This window comes from Rhagoletis zephyria, unplaced genomic scaffold (assembly GCF_001687245.7).
Source record: "Rhagoletis zephyria isolate East Lansing unplaced genomic scaffold, Rhagoletis_zephyria_1.1 Rzeph_scaffold_00124, whole genome shotgun sequence".
Taxonomy (NCBI): Eukaryota; Metazoa; Arthropoda; class Insecta; order Diptera; family Tephritidae; genus Rhagoletis; species Rhagoletis zephyria.
Window position 1 is genome coordinate 430,757 of NW_016157208.1, and position 18,519 is coordinate 449,275.

General features: G+C 34.7%; 3 protein-coding genes and 1 pseudogene across 4 annotated transcripts in view; 2 read left to right on the forward strand and 2 right to left on the reverse strand.

Annotated features, from left to right (window-relative positions):
* Hibch (3-hydroxyisobutyryl-CoA hydrolase) overlaps positions 1-15,648 on the forward strand; it is an 89,732-nt gene extending 74,084 nt beyond the window's left edge. For both annotated transcript variants that reach the window (XM_017636064.1, XM_017636072.1), the window contains exon 3: positions 14,582-15,648. In XM_017636064.1, coding sequence (XP_017491553.1) covers positions 14,582-14,854 — 273 coding nt within the window. In that variant the 3' untranslated portion in view covers positions 14,855-15,648. The remainder of the gene's footprint in view (positions 1-14,581) is intronic.
* Positions 3,873-5,556, forward strand: LOC108379745 (uncharacterized). Its single transcript, XM_017636102.1, has 3 exons — positions 3,873-4,096; positions 4,174-4,374; positions 4,435-5,556. The coding sequence occupies exons 1-3, from the start codon at positions 3,956-3,958 to the stop codon at positions 4,753-4,755; spliced, it is 663 nt and encodes a 220-aa protein (XP_017491591.1). The 5' UTR covers positions 3,873-3,955; the 3' UTR covers positions 4,756-5,556.
* LOC108379767 (putative nuclease HARBI1) lies at positions 5,126-6,428 on the reverse strand (annotated as a pseudogene).
* Cog2 (conserved oligomeric Golgi complex subunit 2) overlaps positions 15,520-18,519 on the reverse strand; it is a 41,626-nt gene continuing 38,626 nt past the window's right edge. Inside the window, exon 4 of the mRNA XM_017636054.1 lies at positions 15,520-15,931. Coding sequence (XP_017491543.1) covers positions 15,646-15,931 — 286 coding nt within the window. The 3' untranslated portion in view covers positions 15,520-15,645. The remainder of the gene's footprint in view (positions 15,932-18,519) is intronic.

Genomic DNA, 18,519 nt, shown 5'->3' on the forward strand with positions numbered 1-18,519 from the left:
TCGAATTCGATTTGCTATGGAAAGATAAGCTTTGTTCTTCCCCTCCTCCTGACGGCTTTCAAAATGGGATTCATTTGCGTTCAAATCTTCCACTCTGTAGTAAATGCAAATGTTGTGGAGTGCTCAAACAACGTTTATAATTTCACTGACTCTAAGCGATGAGTAACACAGTTCAAGATGAATTCCTTATGACTTCGCTCATCTGAAAAAGATCAAACATGTCCCTAAATCTCCGCCTTTCAAATTCCGCATCAGCAATATGGGACTCGTTCTTCTCTTCAAGCAATAACGCCGCGGCTATGGATTTCATTCTTATAATTATGTATCCACTTAAATTTTATTTTTAAATTACTGTGATGCTAGGTATATTTAGTTATATTAAAATATTTACAAACTTTAAGTTCATATGCTGCTATAGTTTGGTGGCAAATATTTCTTTGTTTTGTTTCGATTTCACACATTCCTAGGCAAACAGCTGATTTCGAAAGATGTTTTTTCTCTTCCTCTTCTTCTTTCGTTTCGATCGTAACGCAGAATACCTAAGTTCGATTCCAGCGGAGCGGAATGCGGGAACGTAATCGAAATGCAGAATAGGGCTGAGTATTTAGAATTCAACGCTGAGCTGCCGCCGTGTTGAAAAAATCGTTCAATGTTACAATGAATTAAACAGTGTAAAATTATATAGCAAACATCTTAAAAACATATATTTAGAAACGTAGTATTATTATAAAATATTATAGTTATCTTATCACAATAAAATATAATAAATTTGTTTGCAACTGCCACCTAACGAAGTGGCGTTAAATTTAATATATTTTCGATCAGCTGTTTAGGGTAAGCCCAACATGTTGGGTTCAGGTAGCGTAAACATTTTCCGCTGAAATGGCGGAAAGTTGCCAACTGTTGAGCTGAGCGGAACTACTCAACTGTGCGTTTCTAAGACAAATAGCCAACGGTTGGGCAACAGCTACGTCTTATAAACGCGCCCAGTGTGCAAGTTTCAACAGCCTTAAAACCTTTGATTCTTTTTGTCGCATTCGCTACCATATAACGAATAAACACAATTTATTTTTATATGGAAGAAAACCGCAGCAACGGAAATTTTTAGCCACTTGAAACTTGCACATTATTGCAATCAAATTGAAAGGGCTTATATCTANGACATTTGAATGAACATTTTTAGATTTTTTTAGTTTTCTACAGTTTTAAATTTGAAAGAAAATTCTTAAAAATAAATAAATGAACATAAGTGGTAAACAATATCACTTTGAAATGAGGTGCTCTTGATATGACTGCATGTACATTAGGGTGGTCCAAAACAGTAAAGTCGGAATTGTAATGGTCTAACCCCCTAGGATTGTTCTATATTTATTTATTTATTTATTTATTTAGTCTAATAAACTTATAAAAGTTCCTTACAGACTAATAACAAAATTCAGCTTAGTTACTAAATAATAATAGATAAGAACTAGAAAATGGAATCCAAGGAGTTTTTAAAAACATCTAATGAAAATGCAAAATCGATTGAAACATTGTTTGAAATCATATTAAGTTCGTTTAAAGCTCGTGGAATAGGGGCATTACGGGAGTATTCAGTTTTGTACCTGCCCCCCTAGAATGGTAAGAAGTTACGCAGGTTTCGCTGAGGAATATTAAAATTAATTTTTTCCAAAAGAACAGGACAATCAATAACACCTCTAATTAAATTAAAAGTAAAAGATAAAGATAGTACAGATCTTCTAGTTTCTAAAGACTTCAGGCCGTGATCTATATGATGGCAAAGGTTCTGAAAAATTTAGGGTACGTAGTGAAAACTTCAAGAAGACCTTTTGAACACGTTCAATCCTACTAATTAAATAGTTTTGTGAAGGTCTCCAAATAATTACGGCATATTCTAAATTTGACCGAACAAAAGAGGTATACAGTAATTTTAGCGTGTAGGGATCAAAAATTTTGTGCTATTACGCCTTACGAAACCCAGCATCGCATACGATTTAGCAACAATGTGAGAAATATGGCTGCTGAAAGTAAAATTCGAAGAAAAAATTACTCCAAGATCTTTGATTTCGTTAATTGATTCTAAAACAGAATTAGATATTATATAACTTGTAGGCACAGTTTTGTGTATTTTTGCGTACGTAACTTTGAAACATTTTTTAATATTCAAGGCAAGAATATTTTTAGTGCACCAAACATGTAGGTTGTCTATTTCAGCCTGAAGCTGAACTGAATCAGCGGGACTTTTTATTATAGAAAAAACTTTCAAGTCGTCAGCGTATAGGAAAAAATTAGCAAAAGAAAAGCAATGGCTTATATCATTGATAAATAATATGAAGAGCAAAGGGCCTAATATACTCCCTTGGGGTACCCCAGAAGTGGCTATAAAAGGCTCAGAAGTTACACCTTCTACTGTGACAACACAACGCCTATTACTTAAATACGATTTAATCCATTGCAAAAAAATTGAATGGAACCCCAAGGAGGCTAANAGAATCCAAAGAGTTTTTAAAAACATCTAATGAAAATGCAAAATCGATTGAAACATTGTTTGAAATCATATTAAGTTCGTTTAAAGCTCGTGGAATAGGGGCATTACGGGAGTATTCAGTTTTGTACCTGCCCCCCTAGAATGGTAAGAAGTTACGCAGGTTTCGCTGAGGAATATTAAAATTAATTTTTTCCAAAAGAACAGGACAATCAATAACACCTCTAATTAAATTAAAAGTAAAAGATAAAGATAGTACAGATCTTCTAGCTTCTAAAGACTTCAGACTTATTAAAAGTAAACGTGATCTATATGATGGCAAAGGTTCTGAAAAATTTAGGGTACGTAGTGAAAACTTCAAGAAGACCTTTTGAACACGTTCAATCCTACTAATTAAATAGTTTTGTGAAGGTCTCCAAATAATTACGGCATATTCTAAATTTNCAAAAGATGCAATGCAATACTCACTAAAAACTGCAAGATTAGTAACCGTTGATCGATTAACAACAAAACCGTGTTGATAAGGCAAAATCAAACTCTTCGTTACAAAATTTAATATTTCAACTACAATAGTTTTAAAAAGTTTAGATACAGACGATAACTTTGATATTGGCCTATAATTGCAAACATCACTTTTGTTCCCACTTTTAAAAAGAGGGTTGATGGAAGTTATTTTCCAGTCATCTAAGAAAACCCCAGAGGCTAGAGACATATTATAAATTATTTTCAATGGGATAACTAAACCAGGACAGTTTTTAAACAGGACGGCTGAAAAGCCATCAATATCCGTCTTCACAGACAGTCTTAACTTGGAGATACCGTTGGCAACGTCATTGAAAGACAAACTTAGGGATCCAAAACAAAAAGATGAATTAGCCGTAAAGTTAAAGTCTGCTGAGGGCGTGCAAACATCCTGGGTAAAATTCGAACCGAAAAATTCAGCAAAAAGATTGGCGATATCTGCGGGACAGTGAGCATATTTGTCATGAAAAAAAACAGCAGATGGTATACCGGAACTAGATTTTTTCGCTTTAATGAAATGCCAAAAAGACTTCGGGTTGGATTTAATTTTTGATTCAACATCAAGCAAATAGTTTCTGTAAAGAATTTTTCTAAACAACTAAATTGCTTTTGAAATTTTTTATATTTAACTAAGAAGATCTGTAGCTCGTTTCTGTAACTGTTCTCTACCGATTATTTCTCTACTGATAGAGAATGGGACGTCAAATTGACGCCATTCTCTACTATTGTGTTTCTGTAAGTGTGGGGAGTAGAGTTTTGAATTCTCTACTAGCAGAGATATTGTCAACTGCTCTTTAGCAAGTGAGAACTGACAAAACGAGTTAAGAATGAATACGGTAAGTCATGTTTTTTAATTTAAAATCGGTTATATTTAAATTTATTTTTACTTTTAGAAAAGGTTAACAGCGCGCGTAACGCAAATTCAAAAAAAAACAACTAGTCGAGCATATGCGGCAAAACCGTACGCTGGCTTGTGGGCAGTTCTCTGGCCCGGATAGCTCCAAGAGAAATAAGGAAAAGTGGGAAGAAGTTGCTGTGGATTTAAATGCTGTCGGGGGAGCCAATAAAAGTGCTGAGCAGTGGAAAAGAGTATGTACATATGTATATATATTATATTGTAGTTGATTGTGTAATAAATTTTAATTTTAATTAATAAATTGTTTTAGTGTTGGATTGATTGGAAGGCGTCCATAAAGCAAAAGTTTTCCGCAATCAAAAGGTTTCAAAACCAGACGGGAAACCTTCCAAGCTGTTCAGGACCAAAGCCATTAGATAGTTTGGAAGAAGAAGTGGTTAACTTCATTTTGGTATCGGATGTTGTTGATGGTGATGGCAAAACTGTGGAGGGGGGATTCGATATACCTCTTGTAATTATAATATATATTCCTTTGATTCATTTTTCTCTGAATAACAATCTTAAAATTTAGCCGGCGCTCGACGATGACATTATATGTATGGAAGAGGAGTACCTGAATCAGGATGTCATTGAGGTATCTGTCAGCAAGACCACCTGCTCCAAAAACAAAAGCCCGATAAACACGCCACGGCGGAAAATAGCTAAAAATTCGCAGCAGAGCAAGGAACCACTGTATTCGGAGCTAGAGAAGGCAAAAAAAGAACTTGAAGCTCGCCTTTCCAGTCAGGAGAGGTACATGAATGAGGTGAAAGAAGAGCTGAAACAGATAAAAGGGGAACAACGGCGGACGAATGAACTGCTGGAAAAAATTGTAAAAGCTCTTAACAAATAAAAATTCCAAAAATATATATATTTAAACTTGTTTATTGTTTAGTACACACATTAAACAGACGGACAACTATTCAATAGATACAAAGTAAAGAACACAATATTAAAACCTTGCGACAGTAAGTTTTACACAAAGAAAGCAATACACTCGCGAAACTAAAAAACAAATGTAGCAAAACTGCATTTTTAGTTTTTCTAATTTGAAAAATAATTTCTGATGATCATTTGCCGGGTTCTACGACCTTCGGCTAAAATATTATTAGACAAGTTAAGATTATTGTCTTCTTCAAGTATATTTCGTTCGGTAATATCAACATCTGGCATTGCAATATTGTATTTCTTTCGAAAGTTATGCAATGTACAACAAGCATTGATTATATAACCAGCAAATGATGGCGTAACCATAAGTCTTGGGATAAGCAAGCAAATACTTTTTTCAGCACGCCGTTTAGTCGTTCAATGCAATTTCTAGCACGAATATGGGTTTCGTTGTATTTCATTTCAGCTGTGCATTGCGGATTTCCAATCGGCGTCATAAGCCATGGCTGCAGGGGATACCCCGAATCGCCAAGTAGCCATATATTTGATATTCCACTTCTATGTTTATCTTCTAAGAAAGCTTATGCGTGACTGCTACTCCATATGAAAGCATCATGAGTGCTGCCTCCAAAACGACCATAGCAAGCAAGAATCGTTAAATCATAGTCACATATAAGCTGTACATTCTTTGAAAAAAAACCTTTACGATTACGATAACAGTGCTCCACATCTGTATTTGGTTTCTTAATTTTGACATGCGTGCAGTCAATTGCTCCTATAACGCCGGGAAATGTTGTACACACATGAAACCTGCATAAAGTAAAATTAAAATATGAGTACTATTGTATATACATATCGATGATCCTCTGCAATAACGGCACAACTCAAAATTTCCTGTTTTTGCATACCTTTGCTGAATGGCGCTGAACTCCCCGCTTGTACTAGGAAATTTCACATATTTGTTCATTAATTTTCTCACTATGATATCCGTTATCTCGTGTATTATGCGTGATATAGTTTTGCTTAAAGGACAAATGAAATCCTGCCCAATATCGCGCAGAAATGACCCAGTTGCATAAAAATGAACGGCAGCTACCACTCAAATTTTTTGGAATAAATGTATTCCTAACACCACTCTTCATAAAAGGATTAATTTCCTCCAAAAGATTTATGCAAGCGTCTTTATTTAGCCGAAAAAGTTCTATTAAACGCGCCTCAGGGATTATAAATGGATCACATGAATCTCGCAACCGCCGACGTTGAACTCGAAGCATATTTCGGTTATCGTACATTATAGCATAAATGATCACACGTATCTCACTCATTTTATAAAATTTATGTTAAATAATTAATTATGTTAGTTGGTCTCTAATTCTTATTATTTTGTTCATTTGTTTATTATTTGCTGATTTACACAATTTTGTGTAACATACTCATTTCTCAAAAATAAATGTCAAAACTTTCAAATTTACTTTTCAATTTCAACTCAACACGAATTTCTCTATAGGTGAGTTTTCGGAGTTATAGAAACATTAAAGTCTCAACGATTGACAAAAGCTTGGTGGTTGAGAACAAAGTCAATAGCAGTAGACAATTTCTCCACTGAGTTATAGAAACGAGCTACTGGTTTCCAGTTGTTTTAAACCTTTTCTTTCTTAGATTTTTTATTTTTTTAATCTTAAATTATACCAAGGAAACTTATGTGGACGTTTCTTAATAGCTGGAATGTTATTTACGCAAATCTCAAATAAAAGAGTTTTAAAAATAGAGAAAGAACTATATACATCAGGGCAAACCAAAATTTTTTCCCAATCGATTTCAGTAATTAAGCTATTTATCATGGAAAAATCACACCCAGAAAAATTAAAACCAACTATTTCGGTGGCAGGTGAATTCAAAAAGTCATGAAAAGCAAATATGAGAACCAAAGGCACATGATGTTTAGCGCAAATAGATATAGGAGAGTAACATTCCTCAATGTTGCAATTGATGTTATCACTTACAAATACAAGATCAAGATTCTATTTAATTCATTAAAAAAATTATTGATTTGCATTAAGTTAAGACTTAGAATATTATCAAGGAGATACGACTCATGATGTGCTGTAATATTCATTGGGGTAAGGCCAAAGTTTGAAAACGAACCGGACCAAGACACGTTGCATAGGTTAAAATCACCTAATACGCATAAGTGATTATCTCCTAACTTATTCGTGACTAATGAGCTAATATTATTAGCATGCGCGCAGTACAGTTCATTATTACTGTTTGGAGGAATGTAGGAAACCACGAAGTAAAGAGAACCCTTAGAAGAGGGCCCACTAATACAAATACAAAGTTGGTCAATAAGAGAGTCATTATTAGCTAAATCAACATTTTATGAACACAACTTCCTCCGAACGGCAATAAGAACTCCACCGCCTCTTATACAGCCAGTTTTTATCATATCTCTGTCCTTTCGGTACACATTATAAAACTTAGAGTCGAACAATTCTTCATCCAAAAAATTTCCATTAAGCCATGTCTCAACAATTACGTAAATGTCATAATCCAATTGAGAGCTATGAGTATGAACAGCTTCAACCTTGGTCCGAAGACCAGATACATTCTGAAAATACACTTTTAAGCTAGTACTACATCCAATAATAGCATTAGATACATTTATGTTAGTCTCTGTTGATCTTCTTTTCGAAAAAAACGAAAAGGGCGCAGACTAACGTTAGCAGGCCAAATATCTGGTGAAAGAAGCTTTTCATAAAGTGGCAGAGATACACCTAACTTAAAATTAATCCTATTAGCTTTAACAGGCGGATTCTGTTTTTTAACTAAAGCATAACATGAAAGATGTTTTTTGTTTATACCAGCATGCCTAACTACGTAATCAACAATATTTTCTGCTGTTACGGATGGAAGGAAGGAGGACAAGTGAAACCATTTCTTCACATCCGCCACCTCCAAGTCAGTGTTAGAGCTCATTCCAGTGGCAATCATCCGTAGCAGCACTAGACGAAGGCGCAGAATTAGTAGCCATATCACCAACAACAGATTGCGCATAAGTCAAAGTAGTGAGAGCAGTCGTAGTCTCAGAGTTTACTGTGGAAGCAGGTAACTGAGCACTATTAGCTTTAAATGCAGCAACAATAGGCACGATATTCGGCTTGGTGACAGAAATTTTTTGCGCTAACGATGACGTAGAGCCAACAACAGTAGATGTAGATGAATTTAGTCTGTTCCAATCGCAGTCCGGTTTACAGGATTTAGTCAGAACTTACAGGAAGTCGTTCCTATTGACATAAAAGCTGTAAGTGGGAACACATTTGAGAGAGTAACTGAGCAACTGTTCCTAGTCAGAAGTTACAGGATTTAGTCCGGAGTTTCTTTTCCTGTAAGTTCATGAAAAGTGTCGAACGATCAGCTGATTTGCATGTGCAAGCAAAAACAAACAGCGGTGAAAGCGAAGTACCTTATATTTGTAAAAAAAAATGGAAGTAAACAACGAAATGTTTGAATATGTATAGATTTTAATAATAATTTAGTGATATTTCAGCTAAATCAGTGTTGTACAAATGACATGTAAACAAACCGACTGACGTTTTTACAGGAAATAGTGCTTTTTGCGTTCCTATGCACTTCTGCATCTGTTCTCCTTTTACTCTCATTTGAGAGAGTAAAATTGTAGTTTGACAGTTCCACAGGTTTTAGTCCGAAGTTCAAAGGAACAGACTAATTATTAGCAGCATTGTCGGCAAGAAAAGACGAAGCAACTGAAGTATTGATAGCAGGTATCAGCGAACTAGTCTGAGCAGCAATAGGAGCAGGCGAAGCAATAACAACTTCTCCACTGATTAATTTCACTACTAAGCCTTTAAGGTCGTTGACCTCTTTAGTTAAACAAGCAATCGTCGAAGCCAAATTCGATGTACAAGTTAGACAATTGTTGCAATTAAAAACAATGTTTTCATTATTAGCAAGTAAATCAGAAAGATCTTTATTGTCGATTTTAGCACAGATTTTATGAAATTTGCTTTTGCACACTTGGCATGAGATTTCATAGCCAATACGAACGGATTTATATATATATAGAAAAAAGTGTACCCCTATTTTTTATTTTTAGGTCGCTCATCAAAGCGCTCAAATCTTTCCATGTATTTTTATACGGGGAAAAACAACTTCGTAAAAATGGTATAGAATTCTTGAAAATCAATATTTTTCGATCGAAAAACTCTGGTTCTCTTCAGGAGACTTACAATAATAAAACCCAATTATTTATTTAACGATTTTTTAATTGTCCCCTCATTGCATTTTTCGGGGTTTTTGTGGGTTTTTGGCGGACCTACAAATTATAGTTGCGATGAAAAAATGGTTAAATAAACAATTGGGTATTATTATTGGGAATCCTGCAGATGAAAAGAGTTTTCCGATAGAAAAACATTAGTTTTTTTGAATTCCAAACCATTTCTACCAAAAGTTTTTTTCCCCATATAAAATACATGGAAAACTTTGGGCGCTTTGAGCGACCTCAAAATATTTTTTGTTTTCAAAATAAAAAAATAGGGGTATATTTTTTTCGGTATAGAACAATCCTAGGGGTGAGAGCATAAAAATTCCGACTTTACTTTTTCACATGCATTTTTGGACCACCCTAATGTGCATATATGTTTCTCGAATTTATAAATAGATTCCCTGAGGAAGACGCGGATATGCGTCAAAACAAGTAGGAGGAAAATAAACGTTTATTCTATTTGTAATAAAATACCGAAAAGCTCCATACACAACATTAAACTCTCAGCTTAGTCGAGGAGAAATAATTATAACATACATGTATGTTTGGTTTTTGTACGGCTGCTAGTACCACTTTATATGAATTCGCTACTCTTCTACGCAAGAATCTGAAATGTGCTACTCTTCCACGCAAAAATCTGAAATGTGCTAGTCTTCCACTCAAATAGTGAAATGTGCTACTCCTCCACGCGAAAATCGGAAATGTGCTACTCTTCCGCGCAAAATTCTGAAATGTGCTATTCTTCCACGCGAATAGTGAAATGTGCTAGTCTTCCACGCGAAAATCTGAAATGTGCTAGTCTTCGACGCGAATAATGAAACGTGCTAGTCTTCCACGGTAATTTGAGATGTGCTACTCTTCGTTGGGAGCGTCGATATATGGTATATGGGGTATGGAAATATCACTTTTCTCTAGCAGTAAACCTTTTAGTGTGGGCAACAACACAAATAAGGCAGATCCGAATATGCGCTCTCTGGGAAGACAATACCTGTAATTATTGTACCATGCTATAAAGTCAAATTGAACAAAATATGAATTTTAAACAGGGACCGTAACAGTTACAAATTTTATTAAAAAAATCACAATTTAATAATTATTTTTTGACTTTTACTTAATTACTCCTTATATAACAGTTTTTTCTGTTTTTATTTTATAAATCCAAAATAACAATTTATTTTTGATTTTTATCTAAATAATCTGCAAATAACAGTTATTTTTGATTTTTAAATTATATATCTTAGATAGCAGTTACTGAAGGCTTTTATTTATAAAATCCATCAATAAAAGTCATTTGTATAAACGTAGTAAACTTTGGTTCTACAACACCTTCTTAACTTCGAAAAATTATAATGACTTTTATACGTCTAAATAAAAGTATTCAATAACTGTTGTCTAAGACATATTATACATAAAAATCATGTTATTTACAGATTATTTAAATTAAAATCAAAAATAATAGTTATTTTTAGTTTGTAAAATAAAAATCAAAATTAGTTATCTTTTTTTAATTTTGCACAAAAATTACAAATGAAAATTTATTTTCAAATCTGATTCTTGGTGAATAAAGAAATTGATTGGTGTGTATTACTTAGTTGTAGAACATTTTCTTCATGGTGAATTTTCATCAATAACTGTTATGTTCGATCCCTGATTTTAAATCGTTTGTTTATTTTTTGATATGATAATACCTTAAAAGAAAGCCCCACTGAGTTGTCAATCATACTATGTTTAATATACCTTGATTACACCCAAGTTCATAAAAAATAAAAAGACTAACTGTTTTACAAATCAAAACACTTTATATAGCTCTTGGAATCTTTTCTTATTTTTTATGAATAAGGACATTAGCATATAAATAAATCTTATGGCGGGATGCTATATATCGCACGTTTAATAATATGAGGAAGTATTTCAATATTTCAATTTTGTGAGAAAACGCAATCAAAGTTTTATAATTTCATACAATTGGTATAAAAAAAGACAGATGGAAAGACACATATCTTCGCCATGTTTGGGGAGTTTGGTTATCTGTTAGACTGAACATATTCTACTTATCAAGCTTATTAATTGCATATTGAAATCTCAAAAAACGTAAATTTTGAGTTACATCTCTATATTATTAAACGTGCGATATGTACATATATACTTTTTGACTGGCGAAATATGTAGTTTTGCAAACTAAATAAAAAAGCGTATAGGAGTAAATTTAGCCTCATTAAAGTTTTTTTAAATATTGAATGGCGCAACACGACACTTTTCCTTGAATACGTGCCTGTAATCTTTTTCTTCTGTTTCGACATTTCGATATTTTACAATTCTTTCATTTTAACGTCATTCGCATTATCAGATATTTGAAATTAGTTTTTGGTTCGATATTCTGCTATTTCATAATTCTTTCAGACCCCTATTGCGAGTGTCGACTGGCAGTAGAGTAGAAATTTGTCGATCGAGTCGATTATCTTTTATTTTGCTATTGTGTAACTTGATCGAAAAAAATTTGTACTACTGTGAATGGTTGACTGAATTGTAAACGGCTGTTTGTTTGTTTACATTTGTTTCTTTAGTGTTTCATTTACATCATTTTTAAAATAATTGCTTTTATTAGAAAATTAAAAAAATGGATACAGTTGAAATATGCTTTAGTGATGAGGAAGGTGATGTGAAAGCTAATAGATTAGTAGAATTGGCTAAAGCAAGGAGGAAATTGCGAGATTCGTCGAATACCTTGGAGTTGGAAGATGAAGTGTATATACATATGTGAATTTCATGAATAATAGTTGCGTTCCAGATGCTTCACGGTTTGTTGGTTTTGCAGAATTTACAGGAAAAGCTGTTAATAATAAACTGGCAATATTAAACTTTATGGAAGGTGGCCATCTGGAACAGCATCCTGTAAAAACCTGCAAATCGTGAAGTATCTGGAACGCAACTAGTTCAAGAAATACGGTACCGCGTACTTATTTGTACAATGATGTTGGGTAATTGTATCCAAACGCGTGACCCGATTTTAACAACTTTAACATGCACGTGCAGTGAAAAAATTAAACTTTATTTTAAAATAAAGATTTCAAATTTCCGAGCACTAGTTAATTAATAAATTATGCAGTTTTTTGTAAACTTTGATGTTGGTTCTGCGCAAAAACACTGTAGATGGCGTAGCCGGAGTTATATGCACCATAAATGTTGTATATCGTTCACAATAGAAGCGGAGCTTCCGCCCCTACTCTTTCCGCAAATTCCTTTGCCTATGTCCACATTCTCCTGCATCAGCTCGACCAACCGCTAAGTTGCCCTTTGTTGCTTACAATTTTTGACCTGTAATTCAAACACATACATACATATGTAAAATCCACAATTTTTTTACAACTTCCAGTTCAATTGTCTTACTTTTTATCCATTAAAGTACCACTTTCTTGTGTAAGTTTTATAAACGCAAACCAACGACTAAAAACCAGCAATCGAAGGATGGGCGATTAAAAAGTATTCACAGTCGCTAATTGAGCGTCTAAACGACACTCACAATAGCATCGATAATCGCTTAATATTCGTTTATCTACTGCCAGTCGACATTCACAATAGGGGTGACATTCTCATGTGAACCATCTTTCATTCTGCCTTTCGCATGCTTTAAAATTGTACTATAAGCCAGTAGGGATGTAAAAACAAACATCGATTGTCGTGACTTCAAACATCGATGTTCGTCGATGTCTTTACGAATCCGATGTTAAATTAAAACATCGATGTTTTGAAAAACATCAAAGATGTTTCTTGACTAATTTTTCACCATTTCGTTTTGTGCGCGCTTTAAAATGTTGTGCCAGCGTTTAATAGCGATTAATAAGTACTTTCGTGGAATCATGCCCAAGTATGTTTCTTTATTAAATTCCCATATTACATTTAATAAATGTTCATATATGTATACGTATATAAGTAAGAAATACTTTAATTGGTTTATAAGTATGTAGTGTACATATGTGTTAAGCTATTAGTATGTTCCAATAGCAGTCCGGTTTACAGGATTTAGTCAGAACTTACAGGAAGTCGTTCCTATTGACATAAAACCTGTAAGTGGGAACACATTTGAGAGAGTATCTGAGCAACTGAGGATTTAGACCGGATTTTTTTTCCTGTGAGTTCATGAAAAGTGTCAAACGATCAGCTGATTTGCATGTGCAAACAAAAACAGAAAGCGGTGAAAGCAAAGAACCTTATATTTGTAAAATAATGGAAGTAAACAACGAAATATTTGAATATGTATAGAATTTAGTAATTTGTTAGTGATATTTCAACCAAATCAGTGTTGTACAAGTGACATGTAAACAAACCGACTGACGTTTATACAGGAAATAGTGCTTTTTGCGTTCCCGTGCACTTCTGCATCTGTTCTCCTTTTACTCTCACTTGAGAGAGTAAAATTGTAGTTTGACAGTTCCACAGGTTTTAGTCCGAAGTTCAAAGGAACATACTATATATGTATGTATTACGCCAGGGATTCTAATTAGAGTAATAAACGAACGAAGCTTGTACTGGAGGTATTTTGATAAACTGGTAGCGGGCTCAGTGAAATTTTATTAAACTTTCCTCACAATATTTGTGAAAAGAAAAATTTAAATATATCGTCACCTGAAATGCGAAAAGACGTAACAACATCGTAACTGAAATGGAAAAAGTCGTGACTAATTTTTTTTTTATTTTTTCATTAAAAGATGTGGGAGTTGTAATTCGATGAAATCCATCATATCAATCAAAAACTTAATTTTGAATTTTGTATTAGTTACGACTTTTTGAATTTCAGCGACGATATTTGTTACGTCCGTTTGCATGATATGTGATTAAATTTTTACTTTATATTTGTTTTGTAAACCACCTCTCTGAGTCAATATGTTAACAATAAGAAACGGTTGTATAAAAATTAGAAAAATCTGTAAAAACATCGAGGTTTTCATTCGATACATCGAACTGCCATCTATGTAATTTTTCGAAACAGCGATGTTTTCACCGTAATTTACATCCCTATAAGGCAGCCGAATGCCAGAAAATAAAGCCAAAAAGCTGTTTTATTACTTCACCTGTGTATTGCGCCATGGATCACCTGAGTGGACGCGGGATCGGTGCGGGCTTTCGATAATTGTAATTGTCATATCTATGTGAAATAGTGTAAACTTAACATTATTTTTCGTCCAATTTAAGTCCGAATATTCATACAATTTTTTTTGTTTTCGATTGGTTTGGCTCGGTTACAACGTGTGTAGATGCATCTATAACGCACGATTATGGATAGGCCAATTCACGAAATCATTTCAAGAATTTGAGTGTATAAACACCATTTCATGGATTCAATTATACACGAAAAGGTGTCAATGCACCGATTTTCTACTCAAATTCAAGAAATGATTTCGAGAACGGGCTTACGCATAAACGTAGTGAGTGTTTACTATTACATTTAAATACTCGTATTAACACAGCATAATTATACACATATTCTTTCTTCTTTAAATTTCATTAACAGACACTTGGAAAAGTTTCACCGCTGTCTTTAAAAGTCACATTTCGGGAATTGGAATTAGGTTCTAAACTGCTGCTGCCGCAATGTCTAAAAATGGAGTATCGTATGGTTGTTCGTCATTTGGAAGACAGTGACTTCAAAGAAGGGGTTCGTGCCCTTCTCATTGACAAAGACCAGATGCCTAGATGGAATCCCTCTACATTGGAAGCAGTAACTGAAGAACGCGTTGATTGGTTCTTCCGAAAACTGCCTGATACCGACGAGTTGAAATTGTAATAATGTATTCAGAGTCTACATTTTGGACTATTTACATATACGCTCCAAGTCGTTTGAGTTTTACACTTTTTAAAATCTGGATTTTATACATTTTGCCTTGTTTGATAATGTAAAACGACTTAAAAAAATTGTGCCAGTTACATCAATCTCAACAAAAAAGTATATACACCAAAATTTATCAATGCATTTATTTACAAATTATAATATCAATAAAAATAATTTTTTCTTATATAAATAACAGTAAAAATAAAACAATCACCCCTATTGTGTGTGTCGACTAGTAGTAGATGAACGGCTATTATTCGATTATCTCTTTTCAATGGTATTGTGAATGTCGATTTCCGTTCAATAAGCGACTGTGGACAGTTTTAGACGTTCATCCTTCTACGACTAAAAACCATTCACACTCACTTATTGAAAGAGAAAACGACATTGAAAATACCATGGATAATCGATAATCGAATAATAGTCGTTTATGTATTACTAGTCGACACTCGCGATAGAGGTGAATATGTATTTACTACAGCTATGATTATATCAATCTACTTATATGTATGCATGTAGTACATATGCACGTATATATTTAGCAATTTTTACCAAGAAAGTGTCTTGTAATGCGTACCTAATAACGCTTCAACTACATTTAAATATAAGTATAAATGTAACTAGATCAGAGAAGCTGAAAGTAAATTAGTACCATGTAAATATAAAAAGTAATAATTATACTTAAGTGTTACTTTTAAAATATGTTCATGTTTAGTACAAAACAATAAATCCTTCTTGTTTGCTTTTTATTCGTTGTCGTTTCTTCCTTTTATTTTCGAGCTTGCCTCAACGATATCATTCAAATTGAACAAGTTTTCAACATCGGATGGCATAAGGCCCAACTTAGCCAATTCCCCAGTCCATGTTATCACATCAACATGGAGTTGTAGTCGTATTTTATCGTCATCAGACATCGCTGTTGCTCCTGTTGTAAAGGCATTTGAAGTTCCAGACTTAAGATTGCGCAAACGACGTAATGATTCTTCTGTTTTCTGAACAGATGTGAGGACATCCGTTACTTCCACATAGTACCTAAAGGTATATACAATAAATTTAATACATCACTTGTTTAAAAAAATCACCCACTAGAGCCTGAAGGGAGATCCCCCAAAGTGAGGAATTAAAGAGTATATAATCTCGGAGCAGAAAAAGAGATTTTTAAGTTTTGTTGTCTTAGAATCTTTCAAAGAGATTGTTGAGAATCGTTAATGAAAACAATTTAAAACCAAAATTAATTTATTTATTCCCGAAAAGAATATTTTCGTTTTTACAGCTCAAAATAACGAATGAAGAAAAAGTAAGAAAATTTTTGAAAGTCATTGAACAGTAAAATGTAAAAGTAAAAGTGAATTAGGGGAAACTTTCCATTATGGCCGTTCGTTAAAGGTGCGGTGGGCGGAGGGGGAGTGGGCGTGGCACCTCCAACCGATCTTTTTGGAGAGGGCATGAATCGCCATTGACAAAAATGCAACCCCCGACCACCTAGGCCCCCTATGGTTCCCTACGGACCCCTTAGAAAAATGGCCAAAAATCGCATTTTTACTTGCGTCCACAGTATTTTTGCGTAGAATTCCTTTCTGCGTAGGCGGCCTTCTGCCGCGCTAAGGGATTATAACCCTTACTACGTAGAATTCTCCTTTCTATGTGACCTAACTGGGCCTACCGCCCCAGTGATGTAACCTTGGAAAGGATGAGGTAACTAGAATTCCCTTTCTTTGTGGTAAACCTGGGGCTGCCGCCCCCGTTATGTCTACTTTGGTTACTGGGTGTTTTATAAAAATGTCTTGTATATAAAAATGTGTACATTTATTGTGCAAATGAATATTTAACATTTTTCAAGCGAATAAACGCAAATGAAAATTGCGATTTTTGGCAATTTTTCTAAGGCGTCCCTAGGAAACCATTGCGGACCTAGGTGGGCGGGGGTTGCATTTTTGTCAATGGGGGTTCATTCCCTTCATTCAAAAAGGTGGGTTAGAGGTGCCACGCCCACTTACCTTTCGCCCACCGCCCCTTTAACGAACGGCCATAAAGGAAACCCGTGAATTATGTTTACGAAGTAAAGTGCCTTTAAATCAAAGTGTTTCACCACACTACCCCCTTCCTAGCAGAAAGCGACTTTTTTCCTTTTCGGGGCATGCGATGAAATTCCCTTTTGGATTATGCAACATCTTAAAAACAGGTCGTCGAAAACTAACAGGAAGTATAGGTCTGGGCTTACCCTGAGATACTTCGCAATAAATTTCAGTTTCTGAACCTGGAAACGGTATGAGTTTCAATTGAAGACCAGAATCAGTTGATAGAAGTAATCTTTTGATATCTTCATCTGTTTTCTGAGCTTCAGAGAGTTGTACGTAATCGATGGTAGAAATTTCTTACATTCTTTACATAGCATCCGCAACAGAGTTATTCACACCGGAAATGTGAACAATATTCGTAGTGAATTGACCGATGTAATCCAAGTGTATGTATTGCCTTGGCGAAGCTTTTGAAGGATTTTGATTGAAGGCGAATGTAAGCGGCTTGTGGTCAGTGAAGAGTAAAATCACGCCCCTCTAAAAAATGACGAAAGTGCTTTACAGCATTGTAAGCAGCGAGTAATTCGCGATCATACGTGCTGTATTTGCATTCCGTAGAACTAAGTTTGCGCAAGAAAAAAGCGAGAGGTTGCCAAGCTCCATTAACTTGTTGCTCCACCACTGCTCCAATAGCAAGATTTGATGCATCTACTTTGAGTGCTAGCGGAGCATCTCTAACCGGATGAGCCAGAAGGGTGGCATTAACAATCAAACACTTACATTTACTAAAAGCTTCCTCAGCTTCAATTGTCCAATTTATGAGTCGCTTGTCCTTCTTAATAGCACCTTTAAGATACTCATTGAGTGGAGCTTGATGTTGTGCTGCCTGAGGAAGAAAACGTCGATAGAAATTCAGCATACACGTGAAACGACGCAACTCAGAAACTGTTTGAGGTTTGGGAAATTCAGCAATTGCTTGAACTTTCTCTACCGCTGGGGTGCTGCCTTCAGATGAAATGTGAAAACTGAGAAAATCGATTTCTTTTACTCCAAATTGGCATTTTGCTGGATTGATAATCATCCCAAATTTGCGAAATCGTTGAAAAAGCATTCTTAAGTGTTGCAAGTGTTGCTCTTCGCTGTTTGACGCAATCAAGACATCGTCAATATACACGAAGACAAAATCTAAACCGCGACATACTTCATCCATTAGACGTTGGAAACTTTGCGCAGAATTCCTCAGTCCAAAGGGCATCTTGAGGAATTCAAAAAGACCGAACGGCGTAATGATTGCCGTCTTTTCTATATCTTGCGTATTAACGCTTATTTGGTGATATGCTCGTATAAGATCTAACTTCCAGAACAACTTGCGTCCATGAAGGCAGTGTACATAATCCGTGATAAAGGGAATGGGATACCGATCTGGAATGGTTATTTTATTAAAAAATCGGTAGTCGCACATGGTCTCCAGTCTCCGTTTGCTTTGGGTACCATATGAAGAGGATTGGATAGGCTGCTTTTTGATGCACCAATAATTTGATTGTCCAAAATAAACTTAAATTCCTTTTTTGCAATGGCTAAACGTTTTGAATCCAATGGCCT